At 38.9% G+C, this 15,641-nt stretch overlaps 1 protein-coding gene across 19 annotated transcripts in view; it reads left to right on the plus strand.

Moving 5' to 3' along the window:
- Positions 1 to 14,757, plus strand: part of macf1a (microtubule actin crosslinking factor 1a) — a 545,346-nt gene extending 530,589 nt beyond the window's left edge. For 8 of the 19 annotated variants that reach the window (XM_059654271.1, XM_059654273.1, XM_059654282.1 and 5 more), the window contains 5 exons: positions 541 to 606; positions 5,947 to 6,158; positions 7,782 to 7,883; positions 10,867 to 10,975; positions 14,160 to 14,757. In XM_059654271.1, the coding sequence (XP_059510254.1) occupies positions 541 to 606; positions 5,947 to 6,158; positions 7,782 to 7,883; positions 10,867 to 10,975; positions 14,160 to 14,407 (737 nt within the window). In that variant the 3' untranslated portion in view covers positions 14,408 to 14,757. The remainder of the gene's footprint in view (positions 1 to 540; positions 607 to 5,946; positions 6,159 to 7,781; positions 7,884 to 10,866; positions 10,976 to 14,159) is intronic. The other 11 variants (XM_059654280.1, XM_059654281.1, XM_048557835.2 and 8 more) reach the window with 7 other exon arrangements.
- Positions 14,758 to 15,641: the final 884 nt, after the last annotated feature.

Raw genomic sequence — 15,641 nt, forward strand, 5'->3', positions numbered from 1 at the left:
CAGTAATATTTTGTCCCCCTGTTAATCCTCACACCTATCCTACTTCCGTATTTGTTTGTTTTTAGTCTTTCCAAATTATTTTTACTTTCTCTTTGAAACCTCATTAATTTTACTTTTCCTCAAAGAAGATTTGAAGGTATACTTCAAAATTTCACCACATGTCTCTACATAGAACCAACAATAAAAAGAAACTCAAGGTCACTGACACTTCTGTTTAGATCCCCTCCTGTAAAGGAAATGCCTCTTGAGCAGCATGATTGATTGCAGGAGTTCAAACTGACAGGCTTCTATATAGATCCCCGTCAGAGCACCTAGGAGTTCCAGGGTACTACATTGTTCAGATTCTTCTGTGTATTTTTAATTGCTACTTTAAAATCCAGACCTATTTTGGTCAGTATAGTTCAGAAAGAAATGGAATTTATTTATGGAAAAATGGTTAAAATGTTGACACGTGCAAGTTCATCAAGTAAATGATTCTGCTGTTCTTTTCCAGTCAGTCTGACTAGATGAGCTTCAGATTTTTCTGTCATTTCTTTCTAGTTCATCAGGGGAAAAAATTGTTACAGTCGGAATCGAATTCTTCGATTTCTAATCAGTCTCCAATAGGTTGGCAATTCTTCTCTGTCCAGCTTGTTATTTTCCTCTCCTCCCTGTGAATGGCTTTGGCTTTGTTTTTTTTTTCAGCCACATTAATGGACTGATCTTGTGCACGCAGTACCACAGCCAGGTTCTCAGAATTCACTATTTTAATTACAACCTTTTAGCTTATGCTATTTTACACAGTCCTAATTTGAACTCTGATCAAGTAAATACCCTATTTTTATTTGGATTTTGATTTTAAGATGGGGCAGAAATCAAGAAACAAAGTTGATTTTGATGAAAAGTTTCACTCAAAGGCTTGAAATGCTAGGTGGCAAAAGCTAAAGTAAAATGGAAATTCAAATCGGGCAGCATTTTGCTAAATAGTTAAAGACGTTGAGGAATAGTTTACCAGAGAAGGCTTTGGGTAGAAGACATTTGGTCAGAAAGGTCAAGTTTTTGTGTAAAGAAATGTTAATATTGGATAAGCTCAAATGTTATTTATGAGTACCCAGCTTTATAACACCTGAGTCAAACAAAGCTGATTTTAAATATAATTGGATGGCTTACATTGCCCAGACAGTCTTGACCTAAATTGCATTTCCAGATTCAGATGAGTTTCTTAATATATCTTGCATCTTCTATAAATTATCCTTGGTCGCAAGGAAAGAGCTTACTGAAAGAAGATTTACTTTTATTTTCCAAGTTACCACAGAAAGGAAAACTTCTAGCTAAAGCATTCTGTTTGCATGTGACTTGCCGAATGATACACTTTAACATAATTTTCTTTCTCTCCTAAATAATTGAGAGCTGTAAGAAAACTAGTGGAATATTAAATAAAAACCAAAAGAACTGCGGATGCTGTAAGTCAGGGACAAAAACAAAGTGCAGGAAAAGCTCAGCAGATCTGACAGTATCTGTGGAGGAGGAAACAGTTAACGTTTCGGGTCTAGTAACCCACCCTCGGAATGTGTGTGTAATGGGAATATTACCTTGTTTATAGAGACATACTGAAACACAGATTCTTTCCAAATGCCGTCCTTTATCCTGTCTTTAATAAAGCAAAGTAAATTGAGAGTTCTGTGTCTGGGAAAAGTAAGGTAGACTGTTATTTAAAGTGAATGAAGTCCATTTTGCTTCAGTCCCAAACATAAGACTGTGGATGAGGAAAGTTGTGAGTTATGAAATTAAATATGGATTGGTTATTGAATGATTTATGGAGCCAGGCTATTGTGTGTGTGTGTGTGTGTGTGTGTGTGTCAATGCACTAATTCCAAATTGCATGAAAAACTGCTCACTAACTGCATTACAATTACATTTGTTCTGTTTCACTGAAGCCATCCAAAACTAATGCACTTTTGCACTTTTTTTTGGACTGGTTAAGAAAGAACCTTTAATAGCAAGTAACTTGTGTATTAACGATCTGTGAATGTTTTATTGTCCAGATTAGTGACCTAAAAACAGTTCTTTGACTAATATTTCTGATAAGACTGTTTCCCCCATGCTGGCATTCAATAATCCATCCTAACTTGTTTCACCTTTACACACAAGAATAATTAATTTAGAGTGCTAATTAAAGCTGGATTTTTTTCAAAAACATTTTTCATGTCACACTATCTGCCCTCTCAATGACCAGTTCAGATAAATAACAATGATATGGAAGAGCGAGAAATAAGTGAAACAAATTGATCATGAGGTTTAAATTTATTTGCCCAGATTTTATAGTTATGACAACTCTGGAACTTCAGTATTCACCATCAATGCAATTGTGAAACTGACATTGACTTCTGGCACCTGCCCCTGCTGTTAAATTTGGAAGTCCTGAAATTTCTGGAAGGGATTCTTCCACCTCCTTAAGTCATACCGTTGATTTCTACTTGCAAGCATTGCAATCAGAAATCATGAATTCACATCAGCTTCTATGCTTTACGCTGTTATTCTCACTGAAAAACCTCTTGGAAAAAATTATGCCTTACTAGATGAAACACAACTAATTTTAATGGCAAAGCAAGTCATAATTATTGCTGAACTACCTCTCTGACTGTGATAAACTAAGTTTATATTTGTGAAAAATCAAATTTCTCCATCCATGATAAAACATTCATAGATCTTGTAGCATATTGTTAGCATCCCCACCACTGAGCTAGGAGATGCATGTTCAAGTTCCACTTGGTGCTTGCCATAAACACCTCTGAACAGCTTGTTCAGAAATATCTAGAAATAGTTCATGAAGCAGGACCAGGGGTGGCTTGTGGTGCAGTGATTACGAAAGATCAATAAATAGAAAATAAATTAGACCCAGGAATGAGCTGTCTGTCTCGGGCTAGGACTAGCCTGTGTACATCACACATAGAACATTACAGCGCAGTACAGGCCCCTCGGCCCTCTCTTGCGCTGACTTCTGAAACCAATCTGAAGCACATCTAACCTAAACTATTCCATTATCATCCATATGTTTATCCAATGACCAATTAAATGCCCTTAAAGTTGGCGAGTCTACTACTGTTGCAGGCAGGGCATGCCACGCCCTTACTACTCTGAGTAAAGAACTCGGCAACCGTGAAGGAATCGGTTGAGAGCTCCAAGTCAGGATGTTGAGTGATTTGGAGGGGAACCTAAGGTGATGGTTTTCCAATACATATGCACTGTTTGTCACAGAGTCATAGAGTTGCATAGCATGGAAACCAACCCTTTAGTCCAACTTGGCCATGCCAACCAGATATTCTACATTAATGAAGTCCCATTTGCCTGCGTTTGGCCACTGTCCCTCTAAACCCTTCCTACGCATATACTCATCCAGCCTTCACCACTTTCTGTTGTAGCCCATTCCATACATGCACCACCCTCTGAGTGAAAACATTGCCCCTTAGGTCCCTTTTAAATCTTTCCCCTCTCACCTTAAACCTTCGTCCTGTAGTTTTAGATTCCCCTTCCCTTGGAAAAAGACCTAGTAGCTCTAATTTGGTGTTCAACAATAAATGATCATTTCCTGTCTGACTTCCTAAGTTATTACACTCAAAATATTTATTTTGTTTTACATCAAATCATGCAGGTGACTGCCCAGAAGTAAAGTGCTAGAACAATTTTTCTTCATGCAGATTTTTGTAACGATTAATTTCGGCTTCCATTGTCATCGGTCTGTATCTTTTGACAATCCATAAATTGTGATTACAGTTTAGTTTCCTTTTCTATAATCCACAATGCAGCTAATTGTCATCAGTGACTGTGTTTGATTTGGAAAGGTGAAATAAGGAGAAAATGAACTCCGACTTCTACTGAACACTTCTGACCCATTTTTTTTGTTTCCAAATAGCGCTAACATTACCACAGGGCAGCACAAAATCTCACTTGGTGTGAAGGTAAAACTACCTCCTGCAGATCTGTTCTCAGTGGGCATTCTTTTTTGCTAGCTATCATTACTACAGTTAGCAGAAAAGTCCGTGACTCAGTAGTGCACTTGTTCAACGGAGAACGGGTACCTTTTGAGCAAAAAATAACTAACTTGCCTGTGTAAAGATACAGTTTTGTTTAACAAAAAAACTACTAAATCATTTACTTATTGTTTTAATAATTCTTCATTTGTTCTGTTTTGAGAATTCATTTATACACACCATACCCACCTATTTATCAGACCGCTGTTTTATGTATTCAGAGTACATATGATCTTCTAAATTTGCATGTATTGCTTACATTGAAATTTCTTCACTTAGCTCTTGAAGTTTCTGTTAATCATCTGCATGCTGCAAACTCCAGTTTCTGGAATTACTGACACTTCTGTTTAATCAAGCTTTCATACTCAGGCTTTCTAACCAGCAAATGTCAAAAGAATTTTGCAATTTTGGTGATAAATATTTATTACTTTCTATTTTGCCTAAATCATCTTAATTCAATCAAATTCTTTTATTTCTTAGACCTTTCTCTATTTGTGTTTTAACATTTCATCACAAGAACTACTGAATCAAAGTGAGATTGAATGTGCCCATTGGCATCCACATAAATCTTGCCATTGCTACATTTGACATCTTTATCATAATAAAATATCACAAGAGAAATTTGCCCCTGAGATTATTAGCAGCTCCCAACTCCTTGACTTCTGACATATGTTCATGGCCATTCTTTGAGACACTCTTTGATTACACTGGTTACATCCATTGCAAGGCATTCAGTTTTACAGAAGTAATGAATCTTAACTTCTTATAACCTAGGTATTCAAGAAATATCACTAATTTGACATTTAATTATGATCAATAATATTATTATTTGATAAAGTATATAAGAAAAAACTCTTAGTTTGGCTTCAGATTTTGTTTGAAATTACATCTGCATTTACAATCAGCTGACAAAACTGAGCTCAAAAAATGAACGCCTACGTTACTACTGTGAAGGAGCTCATATGATCTTCAAGTTTGAGATAGCAAAGTGTAGAGCTGGATGAACACAGCAGGCCAAGCAGCATCTTAGGAGCGGAAAAGCTGATGTTTCGAGCCAAGAAAACGTCAGCTTTTGTGCTCCTAAGATGCTGCTTGGTCTGCTGTGTTCAACCAGCTCTACACTTTGCTATCTCAGATTCTCCAGCATCTGCAGTTCCCACTATCTCTGATCTTCAAGTTCGTTTGTTTTGAAGAAAACTGAGACAGGACCATACTAAATCTATTAATCCACTTCATCAGATTGCAGAATTATAACCCAGGGGCCAAACATTTTTTTTCTAACCTATTCATGAAGTTGTGATAATCAGACTCCCAATTTGTCTCACTAAATCCTGTTTTTAAGAAGTGTATACCTTTCCAATTTATCCTTATCTCCAAATCTTGCCTCTGGCTGAGGACGTGGTTCAATCCAGGCTATGGACATCTTGTGAATTTCCATAATGTTGCTCTGTGATCAGATGAGGGAAGTGCATGTAGCATGGCAAAATTGACATGTAAATCTGGCTTCTCACCTATTCATTACGACCCTGTTTCTACAAATCCTTCACCCATTATCACATCCATTGCCTTAACAAATTGGCATATTTAGCAACTGATTTTAATAATGACCTAATGACTGATTTAGTGGGAGACCAGAGAAGTAGTACCAAGACAACTAAGCTTTTAGAAATGTATTGTTACATTTTCTGTTTTATTCCATAAATATTATTCAAATCCATTGCTTTGAAAAGCAAACCTGATGAAAGTTTTTTGCATGATCAATAGTTCCATTACAGTTTGCATCCATTAATTTTATAACTGTTCTGCAATTTTTTGGTATGTCATGTAAGTTGCTGATTTCACAGATATCAATTTTGAATGGATTTGTTTGGCTTTCTCCTTCAAATACTGCATGAACCACAGTATCAATGTATGAACTTCTTTTGCTTCCCTTCAGCAAGGGGACGAACCAACTTAGAACTGCGGGAGAAATTTATCTTGCCAGAAGGTGCCTCTCAGGGTATGGCTGCCTTCCGATTGAAGGGACGTAAATCTAAACCTTCTTCCAGGGCTGCATCTCCAACCCGATCCAGCTCCAGTGCCAGCCACAGTAATCATAGTTGTACCTCCATGCCATCATCACCTGCAACTCCAGCCAGTGGAAACAGAGTAAGAATTTTGTTTTTATACTGCAGTAGTGTTTTAATATTAATTCTTCGTTTTTAGTTGGAGAGGTTTGAGAACTTAACTGTCCAAATCGCAACTAGATGAAATTTTAATAGCTGTGTATTATTTATAAACTGGATACATTTTTGAGTAAGAACATGATGCCAGTAAAATTCTGTCACTGCAGCTGCAGACAGTGTCACGACAGCATTAGAGATGGTTGACAGTTGTGCTATTGTATTTGCACAATAGGTATAATAATTTTTAATGAGATCCACAAAACAGGAAATATCTTATTTGCAGAAGCCATAAAACTGAAAGCTCTCACAGCACTTTGTGGAATATGTATAATAAGTTCAATATAATAGATACAATAAGAAGATATAATTGGTACAATGTGAGGCTATTGCCATTTATATGGTAACTAGAGCATCCCTAAGGCCTTGTAACACAGGCAAAAATAGCACGATGTGAAACTTAGCAGTTTAAATTTAAAGCATCATGGAGAAGAGCAAATAACGCAAAAGACATTCACGTCTTTAATTAAAAGTGGCATTTGGCTTATTTGTTATTACATTCACTGTGCTTTTTCCACTCTCAGTTCATGACTTTTTTTAAATTTGTGAAAAGTTGATGGAGCACTAGGGAGTAGAGAAAATGCATTCTTGTGTTCATTTATCTAAAATGGCTTCTAAACGACTTTGGAACTGGAAACAAATTGTGATGGTGTCATTAGTAAAGTGTCCATGCTGCATTGTTAAAGCTGTTTCAAGAAACTGGGATAATGATAGCACTATCTGCTCAGGACAACAAAAATCGTCCCATTCTCTTACTGTAAAACAGTTTAAAGTGTTTGTTACTAATACGCCATATACATAAGAGCAATTCATGTCTATAATGTAAATATTTGATCTCATGGCATTTCATTTTGTTGTACTCCATTTTTAAATGATGTCACCCTTACAGTGAACAAGAATGTATGTTTGAAATGATCAAAGTTCAGTAGGTCAAGAGTAGATCCAGGGCAGACCCATGTTTGAAACTGCGGCTGTTTGAATTTGCATTCTTCCTCCCCTCCGTTATCTTAGATTGTAATTCTCTGTTTCTTTTGGAGCCACAATATTAGTGAAATTTCTTTTGGTAAATACATCACTAAACTTACCTAACAAGCAACTCAATTTACCCATATTGACTGGTACAAAAATATATTATTAATGGAAAGTCTCAAACATGAATATTGGTTGTTTTAATGTTTGAAGAGACAACATCAGAGTTTTGATAAATGAGTATCATTTTGGACAGATGAACATCCTTTTATGATATTTAATAATGAGAATAATAAAAAGCTGCTTGTTCAGTATTCTGCAAGGGTGTACATAATCCATGAAATTTGTCAATTTGTTCTCAGTTTCAAATATTTCAGCCATTATAGTTTTCACTTACCTTTGTTTATTATTTATAATTTTTACCATTTCATTGTTTGAAGTTAATTTTCTGTTAACATTTGCCCTATCCCTTCCTGTTCTCTCTTACCCATCCTTTTAAACCATTTTTCTTTCACCATCCATTGTCCTCTTTGTTTTGAATCTGCTCTCCCTCCTTTCTACCCTCCTCTCCACCTCACAGACCTTCACCCGTTGTTATGACAAACCTTGGTTGACAAACAGTAAAGCCTCTACTCCCACTAAGTGCCCAGACTCCCATGTGTTCCAGATCCCGAGCATTGAGGTACGGTATAAAACATAGAGCTAATAGCCAGAGACAATTGATGTTTTACAGAGCATTGGTCAGTGAGTGGCACTTGTTCCCAGTTAAACCTAAGTACTGTTTGGTTTACTTTCAAGAAGTGGGTGATCCATTTGTTAAATTTTTATTGTTATTTAAAAGTAATATTTAGTAATTGTCAATGCATAATATAATATTGAGAATTTTTTTCTAAATTCTCGTTGGGTGTAAGAATTAGAAACAATTTGCATGTGCATCATTTTACAGAATAGACCCAGGAATAATGGTTTATGCATAAACTACCTAAAACCAATACCTTTGGGGGAAAAGGGCTGTTCCACACTCTCTTTTTGTGTGTTTTTCACCAAGTCTATCAAAAGAATTTGCTAAGAAAATAACTTTTTTTTATTAATTCAATCTTTATCTCCTTCAACCTTATGATATTTAGAATGCTTACCAGTCAAAAGTATTGTTTCCAGATGTGGTTTAAGAAAAAGATGCACATAAAAGAAAAATGTGCTGCTTACACTCTCCATCACAGTCACTCCTCTCCCTCTCTATGCAATAGATTTTTTACTTTAAAAAGAAAACAGTGAGAATGAGGAATTAATGGTTGCAAGATGCTTGACGACATCACTAATAAAATTTTTATATTTTCAGATGATTCTTAATTCTTTTTGGCAATAAATATTCTCAACACCCAAATAGATTTTCTATTCCAAAATGAAGCCAACTGTGCTGACGTCCAAATTAAAAAATCTTTTGTCTATTTACTTTGTAGAGGTGATGGTATTGGACTGGGGTGAACAAGGTCAGAAATCACATGACACCGGGTTATAGTCCAACAGTTTTATTTCAAAACACAAGCCTTCAGAATAGGAGTGAGGCTCCAAAAGCTTGTATTTTCAAATAAACCTGTTAGACTATAACCTGGTGTTGTGTGACTTCTGACCTTATTTGTTTTGGAAAATTGGTGCTAATTATATTTGTGATATTGGAGATGTAGCAGGTGGTGTCACAAGGCTGAGGATAGTTTATAGTCTACTTTTGATTGAGATCTGTGGGGAAGAAGGAAGTATCCAATCTCAACCTATTAAAACGCATTTCCTGTGAACTAATCGAGGAGTAGGGTATTGGCAATGATCAAGCAGAGCTCCCTGCATGAACGGCTTCGTGCTTTTAGCGAAGAAAATAGCAGGAGATGAGATAGAATCATAGGTAAGAAAAGGTCCCTCTGGAGAAAGAGTATTGACCAATTGCACAGAACAACCAAAGCAGAGTTGGAGATGACTGCTTGTCATGGTGGAGTTACTGAAAGTTGAGCACTGAATGCATTCTCTGAAGTCTAATTATTTTTAAATAATTTTTAAAATTTTACTACCACCTCTAATAGGGAGCAGGTTCACTGACATTCCACCATTGCTCTGTCACAAACTGTGCTTTTAACAGGCTTATTCCACAAGTAGTACGCAGCATATTCTTAAACAAGTGGCAGTTGGAAGGCTTTATTTCCAGTGTAGTTCTGTACAGCAGAGTGTTTTCCTGACTTGATATTTCTGAAATACTTTCACTAATTCTCACTGCAGAGCACTCAGACTGAATTGGACTTCTCAGATTGAAGTATGGAAGTAATTGTGATATTTTCAACATCTAATTAAGATACTCAAAAGATCCTATTGGGATTCTTCATCACAGGCACATTTATTGTATGGTCTCGTAATTTATATGAATATGCATATGTTTCGATCAAATTGGCAGTTGACTTGATAGAATGCATCTACTTGCAATCTTGTTTCCAAGTTCCTGGGCTCTTAGTAATCTGATAAAATTCATATGATTGTTATTCAGGATACATTTGTGGACCAGAATTTACATCACAATCTAGAACCACCAGTTGTAAATGTTTGATTGTTGCATATGTAGTACTTGAACATGTTTAATTATCAGATTTCTATGTACTTAACATTCATGGGTATGACCTGTGTGACTATATTTATGCATCAACTTTAATGTGTTGTCAGAACGTCCCAAAGTGTTCAACAGCCAGTGCATTAGTTTGAAATCTAGTGAATCTCATTACTTACACACAGTTCCACAATAGATAAATGACAAAATAGGCTGTTTTGGAGTTGTGGAATAAGTACTTTAAGTATACCGGAGAATTATCTGCTTTTCTTCTTATTGCTGCTTGGGATCTTTTGAGTAGACAGAACCTTAAATGAGCACCTCACCTGATAATAAAATGCAGAATTCCCTCAATTGATGGTCGGATACATCATTTTGCTTTGACCTAGACCTGCAGTGGGTTTTAATTCCATAACCTTCAAATTTAGAAACAAAGATCACGCTCATCAGGTGTAATGTTTTTAAAAATACCTCAGTGGACTCTACAGTATGACAGGATAGTCAATGTAAAATAACCCCAACAGAGAGCATAACTAGATGTATTGTTTGGAACTGATTTTTGCATTACGTTTGCCACTGCAGTGACGGTTCTTAGCTTAAATTCTGTTTAATATTCTATGCAGTTTCTGATCTTTCTGCTTGGTGAGTGGATCAGGTTTTAAATTAAATCTTGTACAAATATACATCACTTACTCTTATTATTTTGGATTAGAGCTTTGAAATATACCAAGAAAGTTCCATTCGCCTGTAAAAATGTTTGTGGTACTTGAGCTGGATGGACCAACAATATCCCAAGTTAGAATTCAAGATTCACATGCTCATTCAGATAATAAGAATATTCAGCTTATCTGAGGGATGTATATGTTTTAATATGCAGTGTCAAGAACTTTGAAGATTTCCTGAACTCCAACGTGCCCCCCCCCCCCCCAACAAAGTTACCCCATCTCTGAATTAGTATTATCATGATGGACCTGAAGCCCTTTATAATTCACTAGCTCTGATGTGATCTATTTGCATTTTTTACCATTCTTTATTTGGCTTTTTCTTGGCATTTAAAAAGAAAATTTGTACTTTAAAACAGGTGACATCTACACAGGGCAGTAAACTCAGACGACTAAGCACCCACTCCAGTAAAGCATCGCTCACTGGAGACAATGGTAATCCAGCTGCCACTAAATCCAGCAAAACTGGTGAGTTCTAGAAGAATATGATGAAACTAACGGGATTGTTTACAGATGATAAGGTGCTCCTCTCGGGTCTATGGGGGGGAATTGGCTGTAAATCTTGTGTTTGCTGAAGTGGGTTTGGGACATTTGAAATGATTTAAAGTGCAATGTTATTTTTGTTGACCCTCTGGTGATGACCCCTCCTTGATGATGTTGACGTTCTTTTTCATTAAAAACATTTTGAAATTGATCTTACATGTACATGTTGATATTTTGATAACGTTGATACTACTAGTTCATATGATTGTGTTAATGTAATAGAATACACCCCCCAGAACTGGCCAGCATATGACTTGTTTCATTTATTCTGATTAACTGTACTATAAACTGCAAAATTTGGAAGATGACAATTACAGCATAGCTGTGGGACATGTTTTTGTTTTTGTTTCACATTTGAAATTCTCAATCTCCTGATCCTATGGATTTTTTATTTGCTTCTGTTGTCTGTCTCCTTTTACCATTTATCCCCTTAATCACAATTAAACTTTACTACTTCTGTTATTAATAATTTCTTTTAAAAAACTCTTCAATCTATTTAGTTCCCTTTCTCCACTCTCCTATCTTGCCTCATGCCCTCAGAACTCATCTTGTTCATAAAACCCAACGGAACTTTGATTCCATTACCTTTCCTCCAAAAGCCTCCTCCCATCAGGCTCCCAGATCTGATTAATGTAAGCTGATGTGTCTGTCAATCTGCACAGTCTCATGTTCTTATTTCCACTTTGCTGTTTCTGCAGCAAAACATTTCATCCTTGAGGTCTAACCCTTAGTTCTGTTCCTTTAAGTCCAAGGGGAAAAATTGACCATTTCTGGTACACACATTTGATATAGGTCATCAGAGATAACAAGGTGTGGAGCTGGATGAACACAGCAGGCCAGGCAGCATCAGAGGAGCAGGAAGGCTAACGTTTCAGGCCTAGACCATTCTTCAGAAATGGGGGAGGGGAAGAGGGTTCTGAAATAAATAGGGAGAGGTGGGAGGCGGATAGACAGGTCAAAGAGGTGGGGATGGAGCCAGTAAAGGTGAGTATAGGTGGGGAATAAGGGAGGAGATAGGTCAGTCCATGGAGGGTGGACAGGTCAAGGGGGTGGGATGAGGTTAGTAGGTAGGAGATGGGGGTGGGGCTTGAGGTGGGAGGAGGGGAAAGGTGGGAGGAAGGACAGATTAGGGAGGCAGGGACAAACTGGGCTGGTTTTGGGATGAGGTAGTGGGAGGGGAAATTTTGAAGCTTGTGAAGTCCACATTGATACCATAGGGCGCAGGGTTCCCAAGCAGAATAAGAGTTCCTGTTCCGGTACTGCAGGAGGCCCAGGATGGACATGTCGTCTGAAGAGTGGGAGGGGGAGTTTAAATGGTTCACGACTGGGAGGTGCAGTTGTTTAGTGTGAACCGAGCATAGGTGTTCTGCAAAACGGTCCCCAAGCCTCCGCTTGGTCACCTGATGTAGAGGAGGGCACAACTGGAACAGCGGATGCAGTATACCACATTAGCAGATGTGCAGCCCCTACACCACCGCCCACACCCCCATCCAAGGCCCCAACAAGACTTCCAACATCAAGCTGATGTTCACCTGCACATCTGCTAAACTCATCCCACCCCCTTGACAGGTCAGTCCAGGGAGGACTAACAGATCTCCTCCCTACCTCCTCTGACCTTTTTTATTGGCTCTATCCCCACCTTTTTGACCAATCTGTCCCTCTTCGCTTATCTTCTCCTCTATCCATCTTCTATCTGCCTCCCCCTCTCTCCCTATTTATTTCAGAACCCCCCTTCCCCTCCCCCACTTCTGAAGAACGATCTGGGCCTGAAACATCAGCCTTCCTGCTCTTCTGATGCTGCTTGACCTGCTGTGTTCATCCAGTTTCACACCTCGTTACCTCAGATTCTCCAGCATTTGCAGTTCCTACTATCTCTGAAATAAGTCACCAGATCTGGCTAAAGCACAGCAAATGTCATTTGGCTTTATGATCATCTTCCAGAATTGGGATCATTTTGGAAAACAAGGAAAAAACCCCATCTTTTCATCCATCCTCCACTTGAACATAAGTGAGAACCTCAGAACTTCTTTGACTCTTAAGTTTGAGATCATCTGTTCGGTTGTCAGTGCTGCACCATCTTGCTCACAAAGCTAACCCCACACCCTCAAAACTGCATCTAATCCCTTTCTTCGCTTCTCTTCCATCTTGCCTCAGGCCTCAAGAGCTCATTTTGTTCATAAAAGCACTACAAAATCCCATTTTCACTGAAGTTTTGAGCACCCAAATCCCCTTTCTGACCTCCATGTTGGCTGATGTAAATGGTTCACTTTCCTCGAGTACTCTTCCATAAAGGCCATTAACTTTTCCTTTCGTCCAAAACTCACTTTAATTCTCATTTATACTTGGAAGCAACAAAATCACCTCCATCCTCCTTTTGCTCTCAAATCCTTGAACATGTTTTCTTCCAATTCATGTTGATCACTCGGGCTTTCACCCTTCAAGCTGTGAGTCACCTCCAGTCAAAATTGGGATTAATATCATCAATAACTTCAGCCAGGCACTACTTTTCCCCTTCCTTCTTTCTACTGCTGTGTTCCTTGTCAGATAACCATGTTTTCATCCTTCAGTGTTTTTTCCCAGATCTGCTCAGTTGTCTACCCATAGTTAGTGATGCAGGTGGGAATTATTTGAAATAAAGGGTATTTTGCAAAAAAAAATTTGCACGTTCCAAAATAATTAGCCTTCTCACCGTTAAGAGTGCAGTCATTAACTGGCAGACATAAATTGAATTGATGCCAATTTAAAACTGTTTTGAAATTGAAATGTCTGTGTATTGTTGTGTTAATGCAAGCATTTAATTTGGTTTTTTGACCAAGCTAGAGGGAAAATAAACCAAGGAATCCTCATTTGAGTCATGATCCACTGCTCCTGGTGAAAACAGGTTTTATTGGGAATTCTAGAGATATTCTTATAAATATTGTTGGAGCATTCTTCTCTCCAAGGCATGAACTCCAATTGAGAAAAGATTTGGAAGAGGGAAACTGAAAACAAGTTAAGACAAAATAAAAGTACTACTTTTGGCTGCAGGGAAAAGCTAGCGTTTATAGTAACCAATAGAGCATCTCCCTATAATAACTTTGATTTATTTATTTGACTTCGTCATCCACAGATTCTAAAAGGACACCAAGTAGGCCAACGAGTCGTGCTGGGAGTCGTGCCGGCAGCAGGGCAAACAGTCGGCGTGGTAGTGATGCTTCAGATTTTGACCTTTTGGAAACACAGTCAATGTGTTCAGATATTTCTGAATCCAGCACAGCAGGATCCCAAGCAAGTTCAAGAAAAAGTTCTACAAAACCTTCAAAAATCCCAACACCCTCCAAGAAAGCCACCCCAAAAAACACAAGCACCAGAAGATAATGTAAATAATACAGTGGAATAGTCACTTCTCTCCCCCTCGCTTTTTCTTTCGCGCACTCATGCGCTGTCTCTCACGCGCGCACTGTCTCTGTCTCTCGCGCTCTCGCTGTCTCTCTCTCGCGCTGTCTCTCTCTCTCTCGCGCTGTCTCTCTCTCTCTCTCGCGCTGTCTCTCTCTCTCTCTCGCGCTGTCTCTCTCTCTCTCTCGCGCTGTCTCTCTCTCTCTCTCGCGCTGTCTCTCTCTCTCTCGCGCTGTCTCTCTCTCTCTCGCGCTGTCTCTCTCTCTCTCTCGCGCTGTCTCTCTCTCTCTCTCGCGCTGTCTCTCTCTCTCTCTCGCGCTGTCTCTCTCTCTCTCTCGCGCTGTCTCTCTCTCTCTCGCGCTGTCTCTCTCTCTCGCGCTGTCTCTCTCTCTCTCGCGCTGTCTCTCTCTCTCTCGCGCTGTCTCTCTCTCTCGCGCTGTGTCTCTCTCTCGCGCTGTGTCTCTCTCTCTCTCTCGCGCTGTGTCTCTCTCTCTCTCTCGCGCTGTGTCTCTCTCTCTCTCTCGCGCTGTGTCTCTCTCTCTCTCGCGCTGTGTCTCTCTCTCTCTCGCGCTGTGTCTCTCTCTCTCTCTCTCGCGCTGTGTCTCTCTCTCTCTCTCGCGCTGTGTCTCTCTCTCTCTCTCTCTCGCGCTGTGTCTCTCTCTCTCTCTCTCTCGCGCTGTGTCTCTCTCTCTCTCTCGCGCTGTGTCTCTCTCTCTCTCTCTCGCGCTGTGTCTCTCTCTCTCTCTCTCTCTCGCGCTGTGTCTCTCTCTCTCTCTCTCTCGCGCTGTGTCTCTCTCTCTCTCTCTCTCTCGCGCTGTGTCTCTCTCTCTCTCTCTCTCGCGCTGTGTCTCTCTCTCTCTCTCTCGCGCTGTGTCTCTCTCTCTCTCTCTCTCGCGCGCTGTGTCTCTCCCTCCCCCCACCCTCCTCCCACTCTCTGTCTTGGACACAGACAGTGTTGAAACCACCAGATGTATGATAGTCTACAAAAAAATACTTTTGTCACCATTGTAAAAGATTAATTGTTGTCTAATGCTGCCTTATCATTGTACTTTTATCTGTTTTTGTTTTTGTAAGTTAAAAGTTTCTTCATGTGAATATTTATGTAGATAAAACATCCATATTTTGTTCCCATGACCTCTGTGTCTGAGGAAGGTGAGAATGCTTTTAAAAAGAAAGGAAATTTAAATGTTCATGTTCTGTTGAAGATTTGAACTAC

The sequence above is a fragment of the Stegostoma tigrinum genome, chromosome 24 (genome assembly GCF_030684315.1).
Source record: "Stegostoma tigrinum isolate sSteTig4 chromosome 24, sSteTig4.hap1, whole genome shotgun sequence".
In the NCBI taxonomy this organism is placed as follows: Eukaryota; Metazoa; Chordata; class Chondrichthyes; order Orectolobiformes; family Stegostomatidae; genus Stegostoma; species Stegostoma tigrinum.